Raw genomic sequence first — 23,497 nt, forward strand, 5'->3', positions numbered from 1 at the left:
AATTCATGTGGCGCTGGCAACAGATGACATTCTACACACGCTGTTCAGAAAATAAATGTAGCCGTTGTAGCGCAGCGCTGGCACGTTTTTAAACTTACATCGTCCTGCGTTTTGAGGAACTTTAGACAGCAAGTTGTGTCAATTTTGGATCATTTTGGGGGTGATGCTATCACGTTTTTTGTCTCCGTTAAACTACCGTTACACTGTTCGTGTCATTGTCGGAAAGGAAAGGTTATTGCGTCGCTGTCCACCTCGGCATTCCCTGTAACTGTAAAGATGCGGGCTAAACATATCCATGTGTTTTTCGCACTTGAATTATTTTTGTTGATTTTTGTAAGAATTTTGAACTGGACCTGTATGTTCTGGATCGCCACGATACATTAATGAAATTTGATAAGATGTATTGATAAACAAAGATCATTCATTCATTCAAGCAGTTCAGTGAGTGCCATTATTGTCTGGTGTGTGAAGGTGATGGTTCTTCAGTCTTATTCAGTGTAGTTGATACCTGTTGACAGTTAAGAAGCCATTTCTGATATGATATGTTATTGATGTCCATTGTGTAGTATAGTCGGAGATTACACTGATGTTAAGTTTGGCACCAAACTAATGTCAGAGCGTGCTCCCATTAAAACCTGATGCAAATACCTGCCCTTGTCAAATATGTTGAGGGTGACAGTACAATGGGTTGCATTGAGCATTACCAAAGTATCTCAGGCCCAAAATTCTTGTCACTGTCTGTGATGTAAAGATTTCATTTCTGGTTTACAGTCATTGGCGTATAGGTAGAGATAGCAGCTCTAGGTTAAGGTCATTCTGATTTCCTGCCGTTGACATCGATGTCCATTGTGTATAAATGTAGAGATAGCAGTTCTCGCTTACAATTAACATCGTCAAATGTCTGGTGTGCACAATAACATAGAGATCACGGATCTGGTTTACTGCCATTGACATTGGCCGTTCCTTTTGTGTACCTCTTCAGTTATGGTCGTTGATGTTGACCATCATGTTATTTGTTGTAAACATGTCACATGTGTTTTAGTGTCTGAGAGACATTGTCTGTTGTACAAACATGCTGGGTCTGGTTGAGTGTTGTTTAGATAATTTATTGCAAAGATGCAACATATGGTTTAATGTCAGTGTGTCGGACAGTACAAGTGCTGAAGATGTTTTAATGTTAATGCTCAGTCTTCATGGTGTTTATGATTGTGTCATTGGTGAAAATATTTGGATTTTTGGTAAAGATATAGGTTTTGTTGTTTTGCATAAACCATACCTACCAACTGAAAATGTTTCATCAAACTTTTCTCCATAAAATCGTTAGTTTTTTTCATATCCGGTATAATTAGCCATTAAGTGCCAAGTTTTAGTGAAAAAAAGTGAAAATAAAAATGCAAACCAACCTAGCTTAATTTTCCAGATTGGGTTCAGTTTATATGTGAAACAAACATATTTTTAAGGAATTCATCATGAATGCTTAATAAATGTCACAGAATCCATAAAATAAAGTTTGATATTTTGACATTAATTTAGCAGGTCAAAGCCAGACAGTGTATTAGGAAGGGTACATCAGTAGGAATCTGCCATCATGTATGCCACCGAGTCGGAAGGAGATAAGATGGAGGAGGGCTTTAATGTGGGCGATTTTGAATTCACAGAAAAGACCATAAGACTGGGTTTGTATGCTTTCACCAATTATTAAATTAGCGGATACAATGCATTTTATTTGTACCATACTCCTGTGTTCATTCTTGCTCACAGACTCACATAGATTACACAAGAAGTAGTATTGCATGTTTGAATCACTTCTGCACAGTGTCCGCATTTAATTTTACCTTCCACCTCTGACCTCATCATTTTAATAGTACCTTTTGTATTCAGCTGAGGGGCCACCATGGCCGAAGGGTGTGAGCAATGACCCAGGAGCCTCTCACCAATATTGCCGCTGTGAGTTCAAGTATAGCTCAAGTTGGTCATAGATTTTACCCAGACTCGCCTGGTTTCCTCCCACCATAATGCTGGCCGCCGTTGTTTAAGTGAAATATTCTTGAGGACAGCATAAAACACCAATCAGATACATAAATAAATGTATTCAGGTGTTTTCAAGTTTTGCATCCAGCAGTCTTTCCTGTGGTGGTGGTGATGGGGTGGGGGGAGCGTGTTGGTAATGACGTGTACCCGCCGTAATTACGCCAAATGCCTGATTTTAGTATGAGATCGAGAAGATATTTGTTAACCACGAGAAAAGAATACAAAAAAAAAAAACAAAAAAAAAAACGTGGTTAAAACATATGGCAATGGGTAAGAAAGTTTGCGATGGCTTGGAATACTTTGTTGTGGTTGTCCATGGGATTTAGAATCATCTCCACTGTAAATTGGCGGATTCCTAACCTCCAAAGATCAGTGCGTAAAAGGTGATCAACATGTGCATCAGATTGTAGTCTAAATAAACATTTGAGGGTGTGCAGGTGCCGCTGGAGATACAAAGGCCATTTACTGAAGACCTGTGTAGTTATAAGTGGTGTTTATCTCAAACCTCGGTTAGTATCCCGGTTAGGTGAAATCAAGATATGGTTTTAGACACGTTTCTTGAAGGCACACTATATCAGTATAGGGAACAGTGTCTGACAAGTAAAACTTAAACTCCTGTCCATGTCATTGAAGTAGACTAAGGGGCATTGTGAACGATAGGAGAGCAAGATATAACACATACAAGGGCTTCATATTGTCTGTGAATTTGACTGATTTGTGGATATTGATGTTAGTGACATCATGAGATGCCTCGCTCAATTACTCTAATATTTCAGTGAACACGGAGATTAATTTTGTGACCATTGTTAAGGTAGGGTCCTCAAACTGGGTGCCGGTGGACACACCCATCTGTGTTGCCACAGATCTAATAACAGGCTTGCATGGATTGTAACGGGGCGAGGTTTGCTGTGTAATAGGGCTTGGGTCTGAAGTGGGTGCTTCGTAAGGGGAGTCCTGTAAGAGCACGCTCATAGGAGCCCTCAGGATATGGTCTCCTCTCGTCTTCCCAAACATTTTTAAGTGCCTGTGCAAGTGTAATTTTTTGAGTTACTCTGATATACTGCACCTTGTTTACCTGTTTGCGATGTGGACAGCCCATGTACGCTGAGCTGTGACCATATGTGTCGCAGTTGACGCACCAAGGCCTGTCCAAATGTTCACATTCATCATATGTGTGTTCCACCCCTCACATCTCAGACACCGCTGGCGCCCTCTGCATTTGTAAGGGCTGGCACTTGAAGCATCAAATCACAGGTGGAATATATTGTTTCATGGGATATATTTCGTAACCTAGAGCAGCCTCTTCAGGTAGGGTTTTTTGCAACAGCAAGCACTTGGTAGGGACTTTTTCCCTCCCCCTTAAGCAATCTTTGGACCTTAGTAACTTCATTTTTCTTTAATGCAACCAGTACTTCTTCCTCCGATATGTCCTGCCCCATATGACCCATATACCCATATATGATCCCATGAGATATGTTAGCACTTGACTGTGATTTACATACATGTACAACAATTTATGACAGATTCAGAGCTTTCTTAACTTGTGAAGCCGAGGAGCAGGATATGAGATCTTTATTGTTACATTTCTTGACTTGTTTAACATTGCTAATTGCCTGTTGTAAAGCTTGCCCGAGATTTGATAGGGTTCCAAGCGGAAACAGGTTTTCCCCCCCACCGATGATTTTACAACATTATAGTTACTAGCCGAAGCTCTTTGGGACGCTTGTCTGGATTTCTTTTCATTTGGGTGCTTACACTCCACAGAAAATTCTTGTGTACGTTTACCCAACGTCCTGCTTTTGACGACCTCCATACAGTCCGGGTCATCATGTTCTTCCATAGCGGCTTGATTATGTACTTACGCAACTGGTGGACGGACAAGAGTGTTATTACAGGACAGTTATGTGAGAGAAAGAATGGCTAGGGTCTGCTCTGGGCGAGGGTAGAGACAAAAGGCGCCGTGTTAGTTGTGCTGAGCTGTACCGCGCAAATACAAAGCTCAGCTACAGTACAGTGCTACCTTATATCTAAAGTATAAATGTAAATATAGCCCTACACTACTGTACAGTTACTAGATAATAGAAACACAGCTTGCAGCCCTCGACATAAGGATAATTATGGTGATCGAGAAATCGATCCCCCGACCTAACGTTCAGGTGATCGGACATTTGATCTCCCCCAAATTCTTTGGTAACCGATCGATCCCCTGTATCGATTACGTAGGTTTCGAGAACCAAAATTGTTCCTTGTAATATACAGGTATGCCGTGAAGTTCATGTACACAGTGATATATATGTATGCTCTGCATTATTTAATTTTGTTAGAGGGCTTCCCGTCTGTTTTCAGAAGTAACTAGTCCCAGTCTCGCTGCAGTCGCTGGTACGCCGTCCATGAAACCCACTGGCAATCGCAGCGAAGTCCGAGTGGTGGGTTCAACTGGCGAATTGATTGGAGCAATGTCTATGGTGTTTGACGTACTGATCGTGTAAAAAATGAAGAATTTATCATTGTCACTACTGATCACATTATTGTTGTATTTGTATTAGAAATAAACGTACCCAGTACTCCAAGCAGGTAATGAAATAATACAAATCCTGCTCTGGAAGGCATAATGTCTCCAGCACGTTCCCGCGCAAAGCTGACTGCTGCGAGAGGGTCACACGGGGTGGGTAAGTTTTGAAGTTGCGTAAAGAAATGTCTTTCGAAAAGTAATGATACAACTTGTAAATGTTGCTTGAATATTCTCAATTCACTATTTCTACAAAACATGACGTGTCCCGATTGCTGCTACCACAGAAAATCAGCGGAACCAAGCATTAAATAATAATGACATTAGTTCGAGTCGAAAACCCCCTACGCTAGCATGCTTTTGGACTCGCCCACACTTCCAGTCAATCAGTTACAGGCGGGGACTGCCACGGTGAAATTTAACCACTCAAAATTGAAAGTTTCGTATTCCTAACTTGTTATGCGATCTGTCTAAAGCAGACTTATGACTACCAGCCTGCGGTATATACGCATAAGTTATAGAACGTAATTATTGAATTTAAATACAAGGATTGATTGATGCATGTAGATCATGGCGATGTCTACAAACATTTCACTCACGCCATGTGGATTCGCAGTCAGTATTTTGGCAAGATAGGAGGTGAAGGAGAACATTGACTTTTCTACAATGAGGATAAATATGCATGACATATCTACCTGGCGTATCCGTTGCTATACCTATTTTTGCAAAAACTATTTTTCAAATGACTCATATCGGCCGGAGTTTTCGTTACTTCGCGTTGTTACCGTTTGGAGTTGTAATTGTATGTTAACATACCACGAAAGAACCAATGCTGGCGCAAGTCTTTGAAAAATAGCCTTCTGTACGTTTGTCTTTAATACAGGCGCAGTTGAATATGTAACAAAACCACACAATCATACTTAAATGGTTTTAATGTAAAAGACATAACATATAAGACGTTATTGCATTGAAATGCCAGGTCCCCCGAGGTGTATGTCATCACACACACGACTTCGTTACAAACGTTATATATATATATATTATATGCATGTATTTAAGTTTGCGATAAAAGGTAAAAAAATGAGTTTAAATAAGTAATCAATGTGCAAGAATGATACGACGTCCACACACATTATCATATATATTATACATGTATGTTGTAGAAATATTTTAGTTCAAAGCAAAACGTTAAAAATTCAAAACCAAATAAACGAGATCTGCACAAAAGTCATTCTTTCCTGTTGAAGTAATAACGTGTTGACGTGAAAAGTTCAGCCATGATTATGTAACAGTCAATCAACAAAGTCAGTGCAAGGCAAAGAACTAAATTTAATGGCACCTAGCTAAAGTTTTACACTTTTATGTAGGCGATCTTGTTTTTAATCACTCAGAATCTCCTCTTCGAATTCCATCGGCATTTCCACTGATTCGACATCGCTTATTTCTGAATCATCAGACACACTGTCTGCGTCACTATCAGTTTCTGAAATATACAGATGACTGTCATCCTCTAACAGAGGATTTCGGCTGGATGAGAATGGAGTGGGCATTATGGCTGGTCCAGGCTCGCTAGAATCTCCAGATTTGGCGACTTGCTTCGCCTTTCCACTTTTTCTTCTTGGTGTTGACAGATACTGTGACACTGCTCTATCCACCAGGCTTGTTTCATACTCGCTGTCCAGTTTTTCGAGCGATGGCAAGTTTATCCTGAGTACAAGCAGGTCATCCAGTGTACCCTTGCTCATGGACGTTCTGGCATCTGTCAAGGTCCGGCCGCAAACACTGAAACCGCGTTCCACCGTTGCAGAACTCCAAGCAAAACAAAGGCACAATTCTATCAGCAGTAGGATGTTGGGATACTTAGAGACATAATGCTGAAAGACTGTTTTCCACAGCTGCAAGGGGTTGCGGAATTTTCTGTACTTCGCAGCAACAACGGCCTTCAGCTGTCTGAACTCCGATTGGGCCTTTTTCATGTCGTACTCATGATACCCCAGCGGCTCTTGAAAATGCTCACTCAGCTTCTGGATTTTGTCAAGACCAAATGTCTTTTCTTCGAAGTCCCAGCATCTGTGGTCAGCTATTTGAACAGATGCATAGATTTCTTGTTCAGAGAGGAAAGGAGCAAATCTCGCATCAATAGCTTCAGATATTGCTGGGATCAGAGTCTCTTTAACTCTCCGGACATTTGCTTTTCCTTGGCGCACAAACTTGATGTCGTAGTCCTGTTTCACAATAGTGCAGTATTTTTCGACCTGTCTCTTTTGTTTTTCGTTTAGTTTTTCCTTGAAGGCAAGCGTCGCTGGCAAGTTTGTTGCTTTGGCCGATAGTTTCACACTGTCACTCTCGGCTGTCCCTTCCGTATCGAACGGCAAGTCTTCTTCAGTTGCCGTCAATTCACGAAGGTTGGTTTTTGCCTCTGAAATCGATTCAATGACGTCTGTTATTAGTGACGTTGGGGTTTGCAGGACGTATGACATTTGAGCTGTGACCCTCAGGACTTGCATGTAGAAGTTAAGACTGCTGAGATAGGAGTATGACAAGAACTTTCGTAGGTATCCACGGAGTTTTGCTACCGTTTCTGTCTTGCACGCGCCTGGTGTTTCTATCATATTTTCACAATACAAGCAGAGGTGCAAAAAGTTAATCACCATGGCCTTGCATGCCCTGTACTTGTGATTTTGAAATCTCGTCCCGTGCGCCTTCGTGAAAGCGACGCAAGTAACGCCCAATGCGATTGCTGTCGCTGTGAATATTCGTTTGGCTTTGCCACTGTTTCTGAAGTGATAATACATTTGTGTCATGATTTCGTCCACTTCTTCGAACGATTTGTCAGAGGCAAAGGCATCTTTAATGGCCAACTCCAGACGATGGTTTGAACAATGTACCACGAGCAGCCACTCTCGTTCAGCCTTCAGTTGGGTACATGCGCCATTATATTTCCCCATGTTTACACTGGTGCCGTCAGTGCAGATGCTCACCATCAGTTTGTCATGCCTTTCCTTCGGCACCTCACAGGAATCCAAAAATGCCTGATCGTAGGCCTGCTTTAAACTTCGAGCATCTTCCCCTCCGATCTCGGCCATATCCTGGCACTTTACAAGGAGCTCTACAGTGCATCCGTTCACTGCAATTTTTGCATAGATTAGCTCCTTTTCTGAACCCGTCTTCCTGGCCTGGGAGCCGTCCATAAGGCCCGAGAAGAAGTTGGAGCGGAGCAGCATTTTTGCAATGTCCTGTCGGAGTATTGCGGCCATTATAGAAACGAACTGGCGACAACATTTGTCAGTGTCTTTTCCGCTTAACAGTTTGATTCCATTCTTGCGCTGTAGCGTAACAAGACTACGAAAGTCAGAAAACGGCCTTTCATGCCGGACAATGCAAAGGGCGGTGTTGAATAGGTGCCTATATGCTGTGCTTGAAGTTTGGTCGATAAGAATATCAATGCGGCGTTGACCAGATCCACTGGGAGGCCTTAAACAAAAGGGAGAGAAAATCATTTAGAAACTCGAGCTTAAACATTACAAATTATAATCTATATACGATGAACAACACATGCACACCAGTGTAACTATATGCATACGGCACCTATATTTTAAATATTTTCGTGATTATATTTAACAAGTTATTATTATATTCTACATTATTACATCAGTGTGTATCATTTTCCTATACAGTTACATTTATTTTAAACTTTAAATTTAATGTCTTTAAATGGTACGTACCCTGCCTGTGGAGCACTGCTCGTTGATGCCACGGGTGATTTGCCAAATCTTTGCTTGGCCCAGTCATGCAGTCCACCAGGTTTGATATGACGAGATAAGTTTCCTCGGTGGACGCACTCAACACCGTCTGCCAGGTTCACAATGCCATTAAACGCTGCACCTTTCACATTTCGCCTTGCCGCCTCTGCCCTGATAGCTGCCAAGTTGTCCGCACATATTTTGCACTGCAGTTTAGTGATATTACCATCACTGTCAGTTGCCAAAACTCTGAACTCTTCCTTGAAAGGCCACTTTTCGAAGGTTTTTTGATGGACAGTCTCTGGCTTTTTGGTAGCCATCAAAACATATTTATACACAAATAACGATTAAAATCTAAGCAATATTCGTCAGCTCCTCAAAAGATTCTGCTCGACGTAGCGCCAATATTCCGCTCTGGACTGTGACAAACATCTACAGCGCGGCGCCTCTGTCAATATTCTAATTAGCAGTTAAAATGATTGGCTATTATTTCTGGCGACCGTTGACCCAACGGTGGAATGCCATGGACTTTAACCTTGTTTTGATTACCTTGTTTTGCGATCGAGTAAACGGACACATGTACACATATATTGCATTCTATTAATACATACATGTACATTGTCTTTCCAGCAGAACCGATATCAATAGAATAAGAGATGGACAGATATGAATATGAAGACAAAAACTTAGCTGGCATTGTTTTAATCGCCTGAAAGAGACGCGGCACCAGATTTCTAGACAGCAGCAGAACAAGGGACCTTTGAGTTTAGGTTTGCAAGCCAATTCAAGCAAAATAATCCATGCAATGCATTTTAAGATTGGCCTTGTGATATATGATACAAGTACGTATTCTCTTCAAAGTTTTCATTGACAGTTATGAAATTCCTAGATCGAAGTACAACACACGCATATTGGAACAACCTCACCACCCCTTTAGTTTCCAATAATTGGAATCGTCCAGATCACAGCATATGCATGCCTGTCAGTGTTGTTGGACCCTAAACTTCTGGTTGGTAAAGATACATGGGTATCAGTGAACGTTAAACTACACCTTCTGTGCGCCGCGCTTGGACAGTGACCCAATTAACTGTTTTATGTTTGTGATGACCAAATGTCTTTTGCGTCCTGACCCACGGCTCATAGCGCATGCATGCATTTCCCTTCGCGCCGCACTGTGACAAGCTCCCCTTTGACTGAGCGGTTGCATTTTCGGCAGCGGCAGACACTACGTACACGTTCACTCCTAATCTGCCGAAATTATTTATCGGTCCCCTGTGGCTTTTATGGTAACCGACGTTTCGGTCCCCCTTTTTTCGAATGAGGTGATCGACACGTGATCGGTCGGTTCGATCTCCTCTTATGTCGAGGGCTGAGCTTGAGTACGAGTTCTGTATGATCAGTGTTATGTATGATCTGTGAACACACAAACACACACTGACACCCGGGGATGTGAAATGGGCACGCTTGTATCTCTCTACAAGAGTGCGGTCATCAGAGGACAAGTAAACACCACCCAGCGTAAAACCAGGCAGCCACAGGCGTGAACCTGGATGACTACAAGCCTTAGTCAAAAAGTCGTATTTACAACTGTTCGCTATTTACAAAATGTACATTTGTGTGGCTATATACACCAGATTTACCAAAGCAGCTTTAGATTGCTCTCCGAGTCATCCGTGTAGAGACTTTGTGGTCATCAATCCCCACCTGTTTCCCTGTTTCCTACAGGTGAGCTACATTCTGTTTTTGTCTGTCTAATGGGGGTGTATAAGAAGTTGTATTACCTGTCTCTCTCTCTTTGTTGTAGGATTTATCAGAAAGGTGTATGGCATCCTGATGTGCCAGCTGCTTGTTACCATATCCATCATGAGCCTGTTTATTTATGTGTGAGTATGACTGAAATATCTGAAAACATGTATTGATACCCAAAACCTTGTTGAAAATTGTTTTTCATGCCACATGGCAATGTTAACCACATATATGTGTAGGTGTCATCAACCAAACACTTGTCATGTTTTAGAGTGGTTTTATTTTCTTCTTGATCTCAAAATGGTTTAGATGTAAAATGTAGGTGACTTTATTTAACTTGATGAAAAAGATGAGCAAGTAGTAGTATGCATGACGGGGTTCTGGAGCACACCGGCCTTGGCTCCGCCCCACCCCCTTGGGCGAGCCCCCAACCCACGTTCAACCCCATAGGGCAACACATAAGGCCCCACGTACATAACTAATTGCCACGAAAACTTACGTAGAGAGACTGGCTCCGATGTACATAACTTGTATATTCAAAATTCACCCACACACCACCAACCTAGAGAGCATATACCTTAGGTATACACTACATGCATACATTCTGGCATGAATCTTAAGGATGAAGCCCGCAAGGCTGCTCTGCGACCGCTTTTGTGAGTTGATCACAGTTTTCCATCCACTGGAAGCTACCTGTTTGCAGTGGCTGGCTCATAGCCCAGCCGTACTGGTTGTTGGCGTCGAGGTAGAGAATGTGGCTGCTCGGCTTCTCAGGGTTATAACTCTCTACCAGGGGATTGTTTGCCTGGACATGCCGTTTGGACACCATGGAGATGCCACATTCCTTTCTCGATGAAAAGATGCTGGTCATAATCTGTGAACAGCTCAAGCTGCACTCCTGTCTTCTTGAGCAGAGCATCCCAAGACAAGCCGGGGCTGGTGTAGTAGTGGACGGGGTCAGGGTGGTACTGCCTCAGGGCGGTACCGCCTCAGGGCCCTACTGCCTCAGGGCCGTACTGCCTCAGGGCCCTACTGCCTCAGGACCGTACTGCCTTAGGGCCCTACTGCCTCAGGCAGGTCTTCCAAAAAGTCTCAAAGACATCCGCCAGCAGTAGGACATCAGTGCAGTTGTAGAGGTCATGGTAGTCCCCTAGAGTCGTGCATGGGCATAATGCTTATTGCCGATGAGTCCATGTACTCGTATAGGTAGATGCCTTTTTGCATAAAAGCTCTTGCCACCGCTAGTTTGATTCATACTGGGCCTTGATTTGGAATGTCCCTGGCTGGTTGGCTGTGACCAGCTTGTCGAGCGATGCCAGCAGGAACTGTGTACTGTCAATAAAGTGTAGCAGCCAGAGAGGAGATGTACTTCTCCGTGTTGTTCGGGATGCCGGAGGTCCGACCTTCATCAGCAGGTGGGAGTCATAACCCCACAGATTGTGGAAGACCACTGGAATGTTGGTGGTTTTTGGGCTTAGTCGCAGCTTCAGTTTGTAGGCGTTGTGACTGGCACCCAGGTTTTTTTCCTGTGATGTGGCAGTGGTCACACTGGAGCCCAGCCAACTACAAGTGACTTTTCACAGACATGGCAGGTCGTGGAGGTGTTGTAAGCTTGCCAGTCCTGTTATGTCATCCTCATGGCCTTTGGGTTACCCAACACCGTCTTGATCTTGCGCTCCTCTTCCTGCAGTGCTTGAAAGAAATGTTCTGCTGCACTTGGGCCACAATATTCAGCTGGTGGCTCTGTCTGTCCATCACACCTCACCACGATGCTGTTGTGTTTTTCGGGTGTTGCTCTTTGTGGGATCCAGTTCTGGACCCTCGACCTTAGTACTGAAAGCCTCAAAGTCTGCGTAGATAATGTAAGGGGCCGACAGCTGTTTATGGTCTTTCTGGATGGCTAACTTGTTTTTACCCTCTTCTTACCATCTCTACCTTCACAGCGGTCTTGACGATACCTTTACTCTCTGGCTTGTGTGCCTCCAGCAGGTCCTCCCTGGTGTAGCCGTGCAGGCAACGCTCGCAGAAGTGCTTTCGCTCCCGGTGCTTGCTCTGGTCATTGAGCAAGCGGTTAAGGTCCTTGACCCAGGTGTAGTGGACTTATCTGGCATTCTCAATCAACAGCAGGTTGATCCAGGGCAAGCCCCCTGACTGTTTGCTGATATGATCATGCCTTTGTCCCACCCGAAGACGTTTATAGCCAAGTTGTTCTGGCACTTGACTTTTGGGATCTGTGAGTTGGGTGTTGGGACGTCGATCCCTTTGAAGTTGAGGTTATCGTCGTTTGGGTACTTGGTGGGCCTCTGTGGGTCTTTGGCTGCAGGAAACATCCGAGGCAGTGGTCGTCCTTCTTGTTCTTGTTGACGACCGCCTGCGTTTTCCTTATAGCTGTTGGAAGAAGGATGTAAGGTCCACCTCTCAGCGGCTGGTACCGAGTGATGTCCAGCCATAGAGCTTCCACTCAATCGACGATCCATCCTGACTTTCTCTGCGTCCATTCCTCAAGGGTGAGGGAAGGCTTTGTCCAGGGCCTCCCCTGATCTCCCCTACCTCGAGCACAGCCTCCTGCTTGTGGCGGAGGACTGGGGCTGCGAACTCTTCTCCTCCATCTGGACTGGCTTTGCGGCGCTGGACTTCGAGGGCGAGCTGAAATTTAACATCATGAAGGGCTTGTATGTCTTCTTCGAGCTTTGCCCAGTTCTGGGGGCGCACCCCTTCAAGGAAAGCTCTAGGGTCTACACGGTGCAAATGACCTTCAGGCGCGTTCATCTGCCAGCCACGGAGATACTTTCTGATTGAGTCTGGAGGAACGTGAGCTCATCTACTTTGACATCCTCAAACAGCTCTAGAACGTCCTTCTGGTAGTTGGCAGTCATTCTCCATGTTTTGGAGGGAGGGATTGGGTCAAATTCTTCCTCAATAGCCTTTCTCTTTCTACCCCTCTTCTTGTGTGGTACGGGGAAAGGTCGATATTTCCCAGGCTGTACAGGGTTTAGCAGGCCTCAGGAATGGGCTCATCCAGGATGTTTTGGAGAGTCGGATTTTCTGGCATCTCTGCCAAGAGCTGATCGATGTATTCGTCCATGGTCGCTGGATGGATATACCTTACAACCGCTGCTCTCTAAATGGGAATTTCAATGGTGGCCAGGCTTGCAAACTTCTCTGCAAACTTCTTTCTCTGCAAACACGCCTTTGATTGACCCTATTTTGCACCTTGTGGTACCCACATGCTTGGCAGAGTTGATACTCGTTTCTAACACCTATTCCACACACTTAACATGGCTGTGTACCATGGCTTTTCCTTAACCTGGCGAGTAGAACCCTACAGAAATCCCCAAGTTAGACCTTACCAGAGAGATTGAAAGAGCCACACTTTAGCCACTTGCATGTGTTGTGTCTATTAGGCATGCTGATTGTATGTCTACATCTGCAGTAGTCAGCAGTGTCTAAACCCCCCAGCTCGGTGAGGTAGGTGTATAACCTGCCGTGGTGAACTTTACATAACTCCCCATAGCGGCAATGACAACAGAAAGGGCCACACTCGCATGTCTTGTGTCCCTTAGGCATGCTGTTTGTATGGGTATATCCACAATAGTCAGAAATATCTAAATGGGGCTGGCAAGGGTGGGTGAATTTTGCATATACTAGTTATGAACATCGGAGTGCCTCTGTCTACATAACTATTGGCCCAAAAACTTATGTTACTTTTGTAGCAAGTAGTTATGTATGCGGGGCCTTATGTGCTTGCCCTATGGGGTTGAACATGGGTTGGGGGCTTGCCCAAGGGGGTGGGGCGGGGCCAAGTTGGGTGTGTGCCCCTTCACGTATACTACTCCAGTTGGATTTGCAATACAGACTTGGTTTTACCTAGTTTCAGTCTGTTTATGTCTCCTCTCCTTGCTTATTATTAAAACATTAATATTTTTTCACTTCCATTTCAGTGAGGCCGTGAAAGAATATTCAAGACAGAATCCATGGATGTGGATTTTGGCATGGTAAAGTTGAATCAATTTTTGTTGAGAGAGTTCTTCCTTATTTACAGATTTGATGTGTAAGATTTGCTTGAAATCAGATTGTTTCTACCGAGTACCATCTATTATTTTTTTATATACCAAGCATGTGACTTTTCTGCAGATTGAGGGATTTCCGCTTTTTTTTTGTTGAAGCTTTGGGGGGTTGTTTTTGAGATCTGTGTAGATCCGGGAGAAATTTGTTGGGGTTGGGGGGTTCGAACAAAGACTGAATCACCCAGGGAGGTTGACAAGGGCGTGAAAAACAAGTTCAGTTAAAGTTGACTAAAGTGCCAAGTGCACATTGAGGTCAATGGATGGAAGATAGAGCAAAAGCTGGGCGATTTTACAGGAACATTCAATGACTCACAGACGATCTTGGATGCTGAGCTGCCAGGTACTCTTGCATTTTTCCAAAAGTTATGGTGATACAAATATTCAGTTTTATTATGCACCACATCTGGCTTCTGATTCTCTTTCTTAATGTAACAATTACAATTCGGTACACTTTGCCTAGGGGGGGCCTTTGCCCCTCTGAACTCCCTATTAGGGCATCGCCCTGGACCTACAGGGGACCCTTGGCCCCCAACTTTTCCTCTTTTTTTATCCAATGTATGTCTCATGCCTGTTATCCAAAATTTTGTGGTTTTTGAATAAGGAGGTTTTTTACAGGTACATTTTATTTGGGTGGTGATAATGTTGATTACATATATTTATGACCTAGCTAGCATTGTATCTTCATTGATGTGTTTGTCAGATGTGGGAAAGCTCATTAATAATGTGCTAATGAGTGGGGATTTAGACCGGTTACTCCGGCATCCTCCACACCATAAAACTGTCTGTTCTTGTATCAGTCAAAAGTTCATGAGCATGGCATTATAAAACAACAATCAAATAAATAAATAAATAAATAGAAGGTGTTTTTTAGTCATACATGTATCTAAAAGACATTCATCCTTATTTTTCTCTTCAGTGTAATGACATTTGTTTCCCTGATTGTTCTGGCATGTTGCCCAGATGTGCGACGGAAATCTCCCACCAATTTCATCTTTTTGTCCATATTTGTAAGTAAAAACTCTTTTATTTTCTGTACAGTTGTTATTGTTATCACATGTCGTAGTTTTATAGTCAGACAAAAATTGTGCTAAAACAAGAAAGGTGTTTTCTCAGGGGAGCAACATGTCATTCATAGCTAAGAAATGACCTCAAGATTCTACTGTTCTTATACCGACCTTCAAATGATCAGACTTGAGAGGTATCAAAAGTTATAAAATGTTTGCTTTTACACTTTTGTATGAATTCTTGCCTCTTTCATGTAACATAGACTACAGATAATTATACTACATTGACACAGTTGTAATTGCTATTTTGGTTGTTATTGCAGACCCTCTGTGAAGCTTTCCTCCTTGGATCAGTGGCAAGGTAATAATGTATTTATGAAGGAATCGGTCTAGTTAATACATTCCCACAGACTCTACGCGGTTTCCTCCACACTTAATGCCGGCTACCATCAGATATTTTATGTTTGATTTATTTGCTCGGTGTTATATGCCATACTGAAGACTATTTCACTTATATGGGGCCCCTATCAGATAAGTGAAATACCCTTGAGTCCACATAAAATACTTATCAGATAGATAAATAAATAAATCTGGCTGTAACAGAGTACAGTATTTTTCTGTATTGTCTTGTTGACAGCTAAGGCTATTCATTCCAAGATGAACAAGAAGCCAGATCAGGTTGTTCTTTTTTTTTGTATGATTAACCTGAATGATACAGTATCATTATAAGTGAATGTCATCGTGGAAAGAGCAAAAACTTGAAAGTTGAAGCATTATGCCCCCAACTGCACAGTGTTAAATGAAGATAGTTTTCCTTTCAGGACAATAGCCCAGCACCTCTCCTTCATTATTACGTGGCTCCCCCCTTCAGTCTTGGTGTTCTTAAAAGCCTTGGTGACAGTAAACAATGGACAGACCACATGGACGGGGCATTTTACATAATTATACATTGATGTAAGACCACAAGTTTGTCTTCCACCGGTATGGTGTGCAAGTATATTAGCCACATGTGGGAAAGTTTGCCTTTATCCTGCCCATGGTTGGTGGTTTACTCCATAAACTCCCGTTTCCTCTGCCCAGAAAACTGATAGCTGTTGTAGAAGAGAAAACGTCTTGAGTGTGGCATTTAATGAAAATCAATGAGTTAATCATTATAACATGCTTTATTACAACACATGGTTCAGAGAGGACTGTTGGAAACATCTCCTAGTGTTTACACAACGTTGTTCTTTACATGTCTTTACTTGCTTACATTTCAGTAAAGAAAGTGGTCAAAGTTTGTGTCTTGTTTGATTATAATTCCTGGTATCATACCGATCTGGCTTGAGATCAAGACCCTGCATCACATATGTGTCTCCCTATGTTATGTATGTCACGAGGTATTGGAACTTCATCCAGCGGATACATTTATGATGAGTTATGTAGATCGTCTCCCAATGATGGCATTGAGATGAAGGAGAGGTGTAGTACAGTGACATTCAGCATCATGCATTGTGAAGACAGTAGACACTGGTAGGGTGATCAAAGTTGTGATTTTATTTGTCATGGGTGACTTTTCCTTTCTTCGTAGTTGCTATGATGCTGATGAAGTGATCATTGCTGTAGGGATAACAGCTGTAAGTACTAAATCATGACCAAATTCACTTATTTTTTGTTTTTGTGACAAGATGGCAGGAACACATTTATAATGTACATACACAATAGAGGATATTATATTTTGTATTTGCCTTAAAAATTTGCCTCCTAGGCAGTACATTTTAAGAGTCATGTAATATTACTTTTGGCATTGAGACTTAAGTTTTCCACATAAAATATATTTTAAAATTAGTCTTTCTAAGATTGACTTAACTTTCAGAATCGGAAAAAGTGAGTACCTTAGCCAGACTTGACTTTGAGATTTTTTTCCACCTAACTTGTCTTTCATTAAATCTGAGAGATGTGTGCTTCAGTGTATCATGGTTTTCCTTATTCTTGTTAATATGGAACTAGAAAGTACGTGGGAAGGTCTGCCAGCAGCCTGCAAATGGTTGTGGGTTTCTCACAAGCTCAGCCCTGTTTACCCCTACGATAATGTTTGCCGCCGTGGTATAAGTGAACTATTCTGGAGTACAGCGTACACCAATCGGATAAATAAATAAATAAATAACCAGGAAGCCGGTCACTTCCATTCTTTATGATCCTGTCCTAGACTCATACAGTTAAACCATAATCATGATCTTGATGGAAACATTTAATAAATTTTATTGTCATTTTTGCACAGATTGTGGCTCTGGGGCTGACACTGTTTGCATTCCAGACTAAGGTAAGTTGGGTCAACCACATCTGACCATTCTCATCATATGTTCCAGATGTGAGGAGTTTTTTTTGTTCCAGATGTGAGGAGTTTTTTTTGTGAAACATAAGATGTTTTAAGACCTAGTCACATGATACTTCAATTCTTTTGTACTACTCTATATTGTTGTACATATATAATGAGATAGAAGCTAGTAAATAGATTTTTTTGCTCATGGAAATTTAGAAATGAATCTGAAATTGCAAAAGGGCCTGGTACGAGTTATGCGACCTTAAAAGAGATGGTTGCTTTATAATAACACAGCGAAATTGCTCTCGCGATCAAAAATGCCAATTTTTTGTTTAAATGTACTGTGTGTTTATAATTTACACTATGAAGATCAATGGTAAGCAGAAACATGTCTACTGAAGCTTTCATATGTGTATTTCTTTGTGCTGACAAAGTTTTGTTTTGGCCATGGTGTGTCTTCATATGTGAAACATAAACTTATAAAGTGATCAATTTTGTTATATTTTGGCAAGTTTAAAATCTATGTTTCTGCCATCATCTATCAGGCATATTTCATAGCACAGTGAACTAACCAAGTCGCTGTGGAGAATAGGTTGCATCTGAAGGAAGAGTTTGAATCTTTGCTGGTTCCTTTTTTTTGTATGGGGACTCCGTGGCTCAGTTGGTTAGCACACTAGCTCTGCGCAATGACCCAGGAGCCTCTCAGCAATGCGGTCGCTGTGAGTTCAAGTCCAGCTTATGCTGGCTTCTCCGGCCGTACGTGGGAATGTCCACCATCAACCTGCAGATGGTCGTAGGTTTCCCCCGGGCTTTGCCCGGTTTCCTCCCACCATAATGCTGGCCGCCGTCATATAAGTGAAATATTTTTGAGTACGGCGTAAGACACCGATCAAATAAATAAATAAATCCTTTTTTTGTTTGGAAACATGCTTTTGTGATAATAAAGATATAGGCCATCTTACATTAAATAAGTTATCTTGAATTAGAATGGATAAATGTTGAGATGGTATTACACAACGTGTGGCAGCTATAATGAAATCATGTGAATCCTGGTTTCCAGGCACAAGTGATCATCTAGCTATCATTAACATTAACACATTAGGCATAACAGAAGTATAAGGCTGAAAGTTACATTTTTTATGTATTTATTTGATTGGGATATAACTGCGTGCTCAAGCATTTTTCAGAAAGTTACATTTGTGGTAGGGTGATTTCCCCCACTCCACAGTGTCTAAATTTAAAAAGAAAAAAGATATTTCAGTGTTACTGGAGTGGGCTACCATTTTTTGAGTTTATGGAATATATTTCTCTTCATTGCATGCTTGGAGCTTTACAAGTCTCTTGTTTGCCAAATAATAGGAACAGAAGAGTAAAACCGAACCGAAAAAAGTAGTGGCCTTACGATTGCATCTGCAGTTTTCACTCATAGCCATAGTCAGTTTCGCTTCTTGGGGTGCAGAGTTCCTTGCACTTGGACGAATTCTCCACCTTACCATACCAGGTCCTTTGAAAAATTATAGATGGTTTGGTACACCTGTAATCTAAATATGATGGAAGCAAGGTACATGTACTGTGAAATGATGCAGGGTTTCTTAATGCATAAGTATTTACCTGCTTTCTAGAAATAATAGATGTGTATAAAAAAATGTTTTGGAGAAAGCTAACTTGTTTTGTTTGACTTTCAGTGGGACTTCACAATGTTTGGGGGAATCCTCTTGGTATTTTTGATTGTGCTCATCTGTTTTGGGATATTTGCTCTGATATTTCAGAACAAGGTAAGCATGTTTATAGGCTTCACTTGTCAGGTGCTTCATGAGGTAACACAACACCGTGTCAGGACACATTAAAGGCTAAATGTAGAAAGTGTTAGATACCTTATTTGTTGTGGTATGTATTCACTGGACAAGATACATGTGTTGAACAAATGGAGAAAACTGTGAAATAGCCAACCAGTAGAACTGTACAGACATCAGGTTGAGTTTTGTCATTTGAGTGCATGTACACAAGAGCCTGCATGCTGTATGTGTGGAGCTATCTGTTTGGAAGACACATATATCTTGGGATTCATGATGTAACTGAAGTTTATTAGGTTGAGAAAAAAATGATTGAAAGCTTTTAATTTGCAGTGTAGAATTATGGAGTAATACTTTTGCCTAGAAAGTGCATTTTTTGATTCAAATGAATGTTGTAGAAATATAATTTAGAATTGACTCTTACATATTTCCAATAATATATCACCTTTGTTCCAGGGAATGTTCAGAATTCGGCCAAATGAGCAACTTAGTTATGGACAAAGTTTGACATAATTTACCATATATATATATATATACATGTGTAAAATAAATATGTATACATCTACATACAGTGTATGTAGTTGTCTTGTTCCCCTAACCTGTATTAGTAAAACATTTGACATACATTATATGTAGTTGTCCCGTTCCCCTAACCTGTATTAGTAAAACATGTGACCATATTAAAACTATCATTTCAGGTTGTACGCATTGTCTATGCTGCTCTGGGGGCCCTCATCTTCTCATTTGTGAGTATAGTGGTACTGTATGAAAATGGTGAACAAACATGTATTGAGTGTCATTGAAAAGTGTGTCTATACGTTCAAGTTTACATGAACATTATCAAGGACTGTCGCTTCTGTCATTTTATCTGTTTTCCAATACTTTATCTTACCTGCACATATTCGTGCCTTGCCCTGTGTGCGGCCCAATTTCCTCGCACCATATATAATGCTGGATGCCATTGTATAAGTGAAATATTCTTGAGTATGGCATAAAACACCAAATAGATAAATGAATAAAGAAGTCTTATCTGTGTTTATCAATGGTCTCAAGTAGATTGTATTACCTTTACTTTTCAACATGCTATCAAGAATACATGTACGTGGTTGTCAGTTTTAAAAGGTAACTAAAGGTTTTTTTTTTTTCCAGTACCTGGTTTTTGACACCCAGTTGATGATGGGAGGCCAGCACAAGTACTCTATCTCCCTGAAGAGTACATCTTCGCTGCCTTGAACCTCTACCTGGATGTCATCAATTTGTTCCTCTTCATCCTCAGTTTGGTGGGGGCCTCCAGAAACTGAGATAGCATAGCCCGCTCTCCAGTCCTGCCTGCTCTGTTAATGTTACACTCACCGTTCATCCTCAGTTTGGTGGGAGCCTCCAAAACCTGAGATGGTATAGCCTGCTCTCCAGTCCTGCCTGCTTTGTTAATGTTACGCTCACTGTTCATCCTCAGTTTGGTGGGAGCCTCCAAAAACTGAGATGGTATAGCCCGCTCTCCAGTCCTGCCTGCTCTGTTAATGTTACACTCACCGTTCATCCTCAGTTTGGTGGGAGCCTCCAAAACCTGAGATGGTATAGCCTGCTCTCCAGTCCTGCCTGCTCTGTTAATGTTACACTCACCGTTCATCCTCAGTTTGGTGGGGGCCTCCAGAAACTGAGATAGCATAGCCCGCTCTCCAGTCCTGCCTGCTCTGTTAATGTTACACTCACCGTTCATCCTCAGTTTGGTGGGAGCCTCCAAAAACTGAGATGGTATAGCCCGCTCTCCAGTCCTGTCTGCTCTGTTAATGTTACACCCACTCTTCTTTCTCCAGTTTTAAACCAGGAACATCAGATTTATGAGAAAGACTCTTGAGTGAACACAGTAGCACCATGCAAAGCTTGTCCTCATTTGACATAATAATAATAATAATAATATGTTATTTACATGAAGTGATCGCTGATAACACTTGTTGTAAAAAGAGACAATACAGGAAAGCGTGATAATAGATTGCCAGCTACTTGGTAGTAGTGATATGGATTATTGGTAGTTGATAATGGTGGAATGAATTGTGTGAATTGTTGTGTATCTGATACAGCAAAGACTATGGTTGTATGTGAAATACTTGTAATAAATGGAGAAATAGTCTGCAATAATCACATTTGTTCACTCAAGACAGACACTAGATTAAGCACACTTGTGTGAGAGAGTTGGCTGTAAGCATTGTATGTGGGAAGGCCTCCAGCAACCTGAGAATGGTCTGTTGTTTCCCTCAGCCTGGTTTCCTCCCACCATGATTTTGGCTGTCGTTATATAAGTGAAATAAACTCTAAATAAGGACTGTAAGTAAAATCTGACAACTGTAAAGTATAAACCATGCATAGTTGGTTTTCTGGGCAATATATGATTCTCTGTTTCTCTTTTGCCACATTCTTGTGATGTGATTTATTGTTTTATAAAGAAGTAGTAATCCTCTAAAACTGCATCTTGATTGATTTTGACTCTTGAAGAAATCACTCTAAACATGCTTTTAATTTTAAAGTTTACATTTATAATGTATGTTTAGATGTCTTTGACCACATCTGCAGCAATATTTTTGAGTGAGGACAATAATGTTATGCAAGATTTTGCAGTCAAAACTTTTTAAAATTTAGATGAAAAAAAGTAATTATTTAATAATGGTTATGCAAGTATAGTTTTTAATTTTGTTGTTTTTTTGTTAGAAGGGAGTGCTGATATAACTGAAAAAGTCTTGTTTGTCACATTCTATCTTTTTAAGCACAAAGTGCACATTCATTGGGTTTTGGACTGGGACCAAAAGCTTCTGGTTGGCTGAAGTGTTTATTTGTGAAAACTACCAGAATCTGATGTAATGCCAATCATGTTGAAATCCGTTTGTTCATCCATCTTGAATGCTTTTGTTTTTTTGGTCTTAGAGCCCCTGATGTGGCTGTGGAATTTTGTATGAAGTGTTTTATTGATTTAGGTGATATCTATTAGTGGTTCAGACTGTGGCCCAGGATCACGAAGCGATTTTAGAAAAATATTGCTTGACTGCTTAAAATTCTGGGTAAGTTATAGATGTACCGGTACATCAGATTTCATCTATAGGTTAGTTCCCAGTCACATCAGCATTTTCAAACCTAAATGTTCGGGAATGTAGGAGATACAATTGTTTTGTCTGGTAATTTAAAAATATGATGATTCAACAAAAGTTATTAAAAATAAGTGCAGGAAAATTCGTGTAATAGATGAATGTTTGTGTTTAAGTAAATTATTTGTTAAGTTCTTACACTAGCTTTCGTGGTTTTAGATTTTAATCCGTGGTAGAAGTTAAGCCATGAATGCAGACACGGATACCTGTCACTGTTAATGTATTTATTACTGCCTCATATCTGTGGTGTGATAACGGTTTAAAAGTGTTACGTGGGAAGGTTTAAATTTTCAAGTTCATTATTTGTATCACAGTCTCATTTGTAGTGTTATGTGTCAAGTGTTAAAGATTAACAGAAATGACTTCTGAGCAGATGATGTTCTCCTGTACATAAATGATTTTGTTTGGGATGAAAGTTTTATGTTTTTTTTTAATAATGTTTATTGTGTAATGATCAGCTAGAAAAGCTGAACGGAGCCCCTAGATTCTGTTTAGCTTAGGATTTAAGCAGTAGAGCGCTTACTACCACCACAGCCCATGAGAACAACAAAATAGGGAAATTTGGAAAATTCTGCCTCCATGGGATCGTACACACATCTGGTGTGAGCAGTAAGAAGTACACGTGCTAGATGCATGGAGCCAGCTGTCAGTACATGGTGACTATGTCAGGCCAATTTTCTTTTTATTTTTTTCTGATTAATTTGGTTGTGGTGTTACAAGGCCATGATCAAGAAGTTTTCACGGACTCAGTTATATGTCCTCTATATGGCAAGTTATATGTCCTCTCCCATGTATGACACATGTTCCAGCAAAGTTCATCCAAGACCTCACAGGAGACTTCCATTTACCGGTTATGGCCACCAAATCCACTGAGAATAACAAAGAAAGCAGGGGAATATAGAAAATACCTTATTTCAGAATGGGATTGAACCCATGTCTTGTGTGACCATCATTTATCAGAGATGTGATGAAGGTATGCATGTACATGTATGTATTTTGGGGGTTTTACATCACACTTAGCAATTTTTCAGTCCCATGATGACAAGGAGTCGTTAGGTGTGTGCATATATAGTCTTCTTGAGGCAGGGTTAGTCCATGCTGCTGTCTCTTGATTATCATGCCAGACACCAGAAACCACACCCACCCAGTCACATTTTACCGGGCC

General features: G+C 41.3%; 1 protein-coding gene across 1 annotated transcript; it reads left to right on the plus strand.

Moving 5' to 3' along the window:
• The first annotated feature begins 23 nt into the window (after positions 1-23).
• On the plus strand, positions 24-22,736 carry LOC135461591 (protein lifeguard 1-like). Its single transcript, XM_064738756.1, is given in 12 exon segments — positions 24-160; positions 1,537-1,676; positions 10,088-10,166; positions 13,971-14,024; positions 15,013-15,103; positions 15,424-15,461; positions 16,671-16,716; positions 17,361-17,402; positions 19,088-19,177; positions 19,894-19,941; positions 20,345-20,396; positions 20,399-22,736. Coding segments are annotated over 11 exon segments (726 nt in total). The 5' UTR covers positions 24-160; positions 1,537-1,588; the 3' UTR covers positions 20,497-22,736.
• The last annotated feature ends 761 nt before the right edge of the window (positions 22,737-23,497 follow it).

The sequence above is a fragment of the Liolophura sinensis genome, chromosome 1, assembly GCF_032854445.1.
Source record: "Liolophura sinensis isolate JHLJ2023 chromosome 1, CUHK_Ljap_v2, whole genome shotgun sequence".
Classification (NCBI taxonomy): Eukaryota; Metazoa; Mollusca; class Polyplacophora; order Chitonida; family Chitonidae; genus Liolophura; species Liolophura sinensis.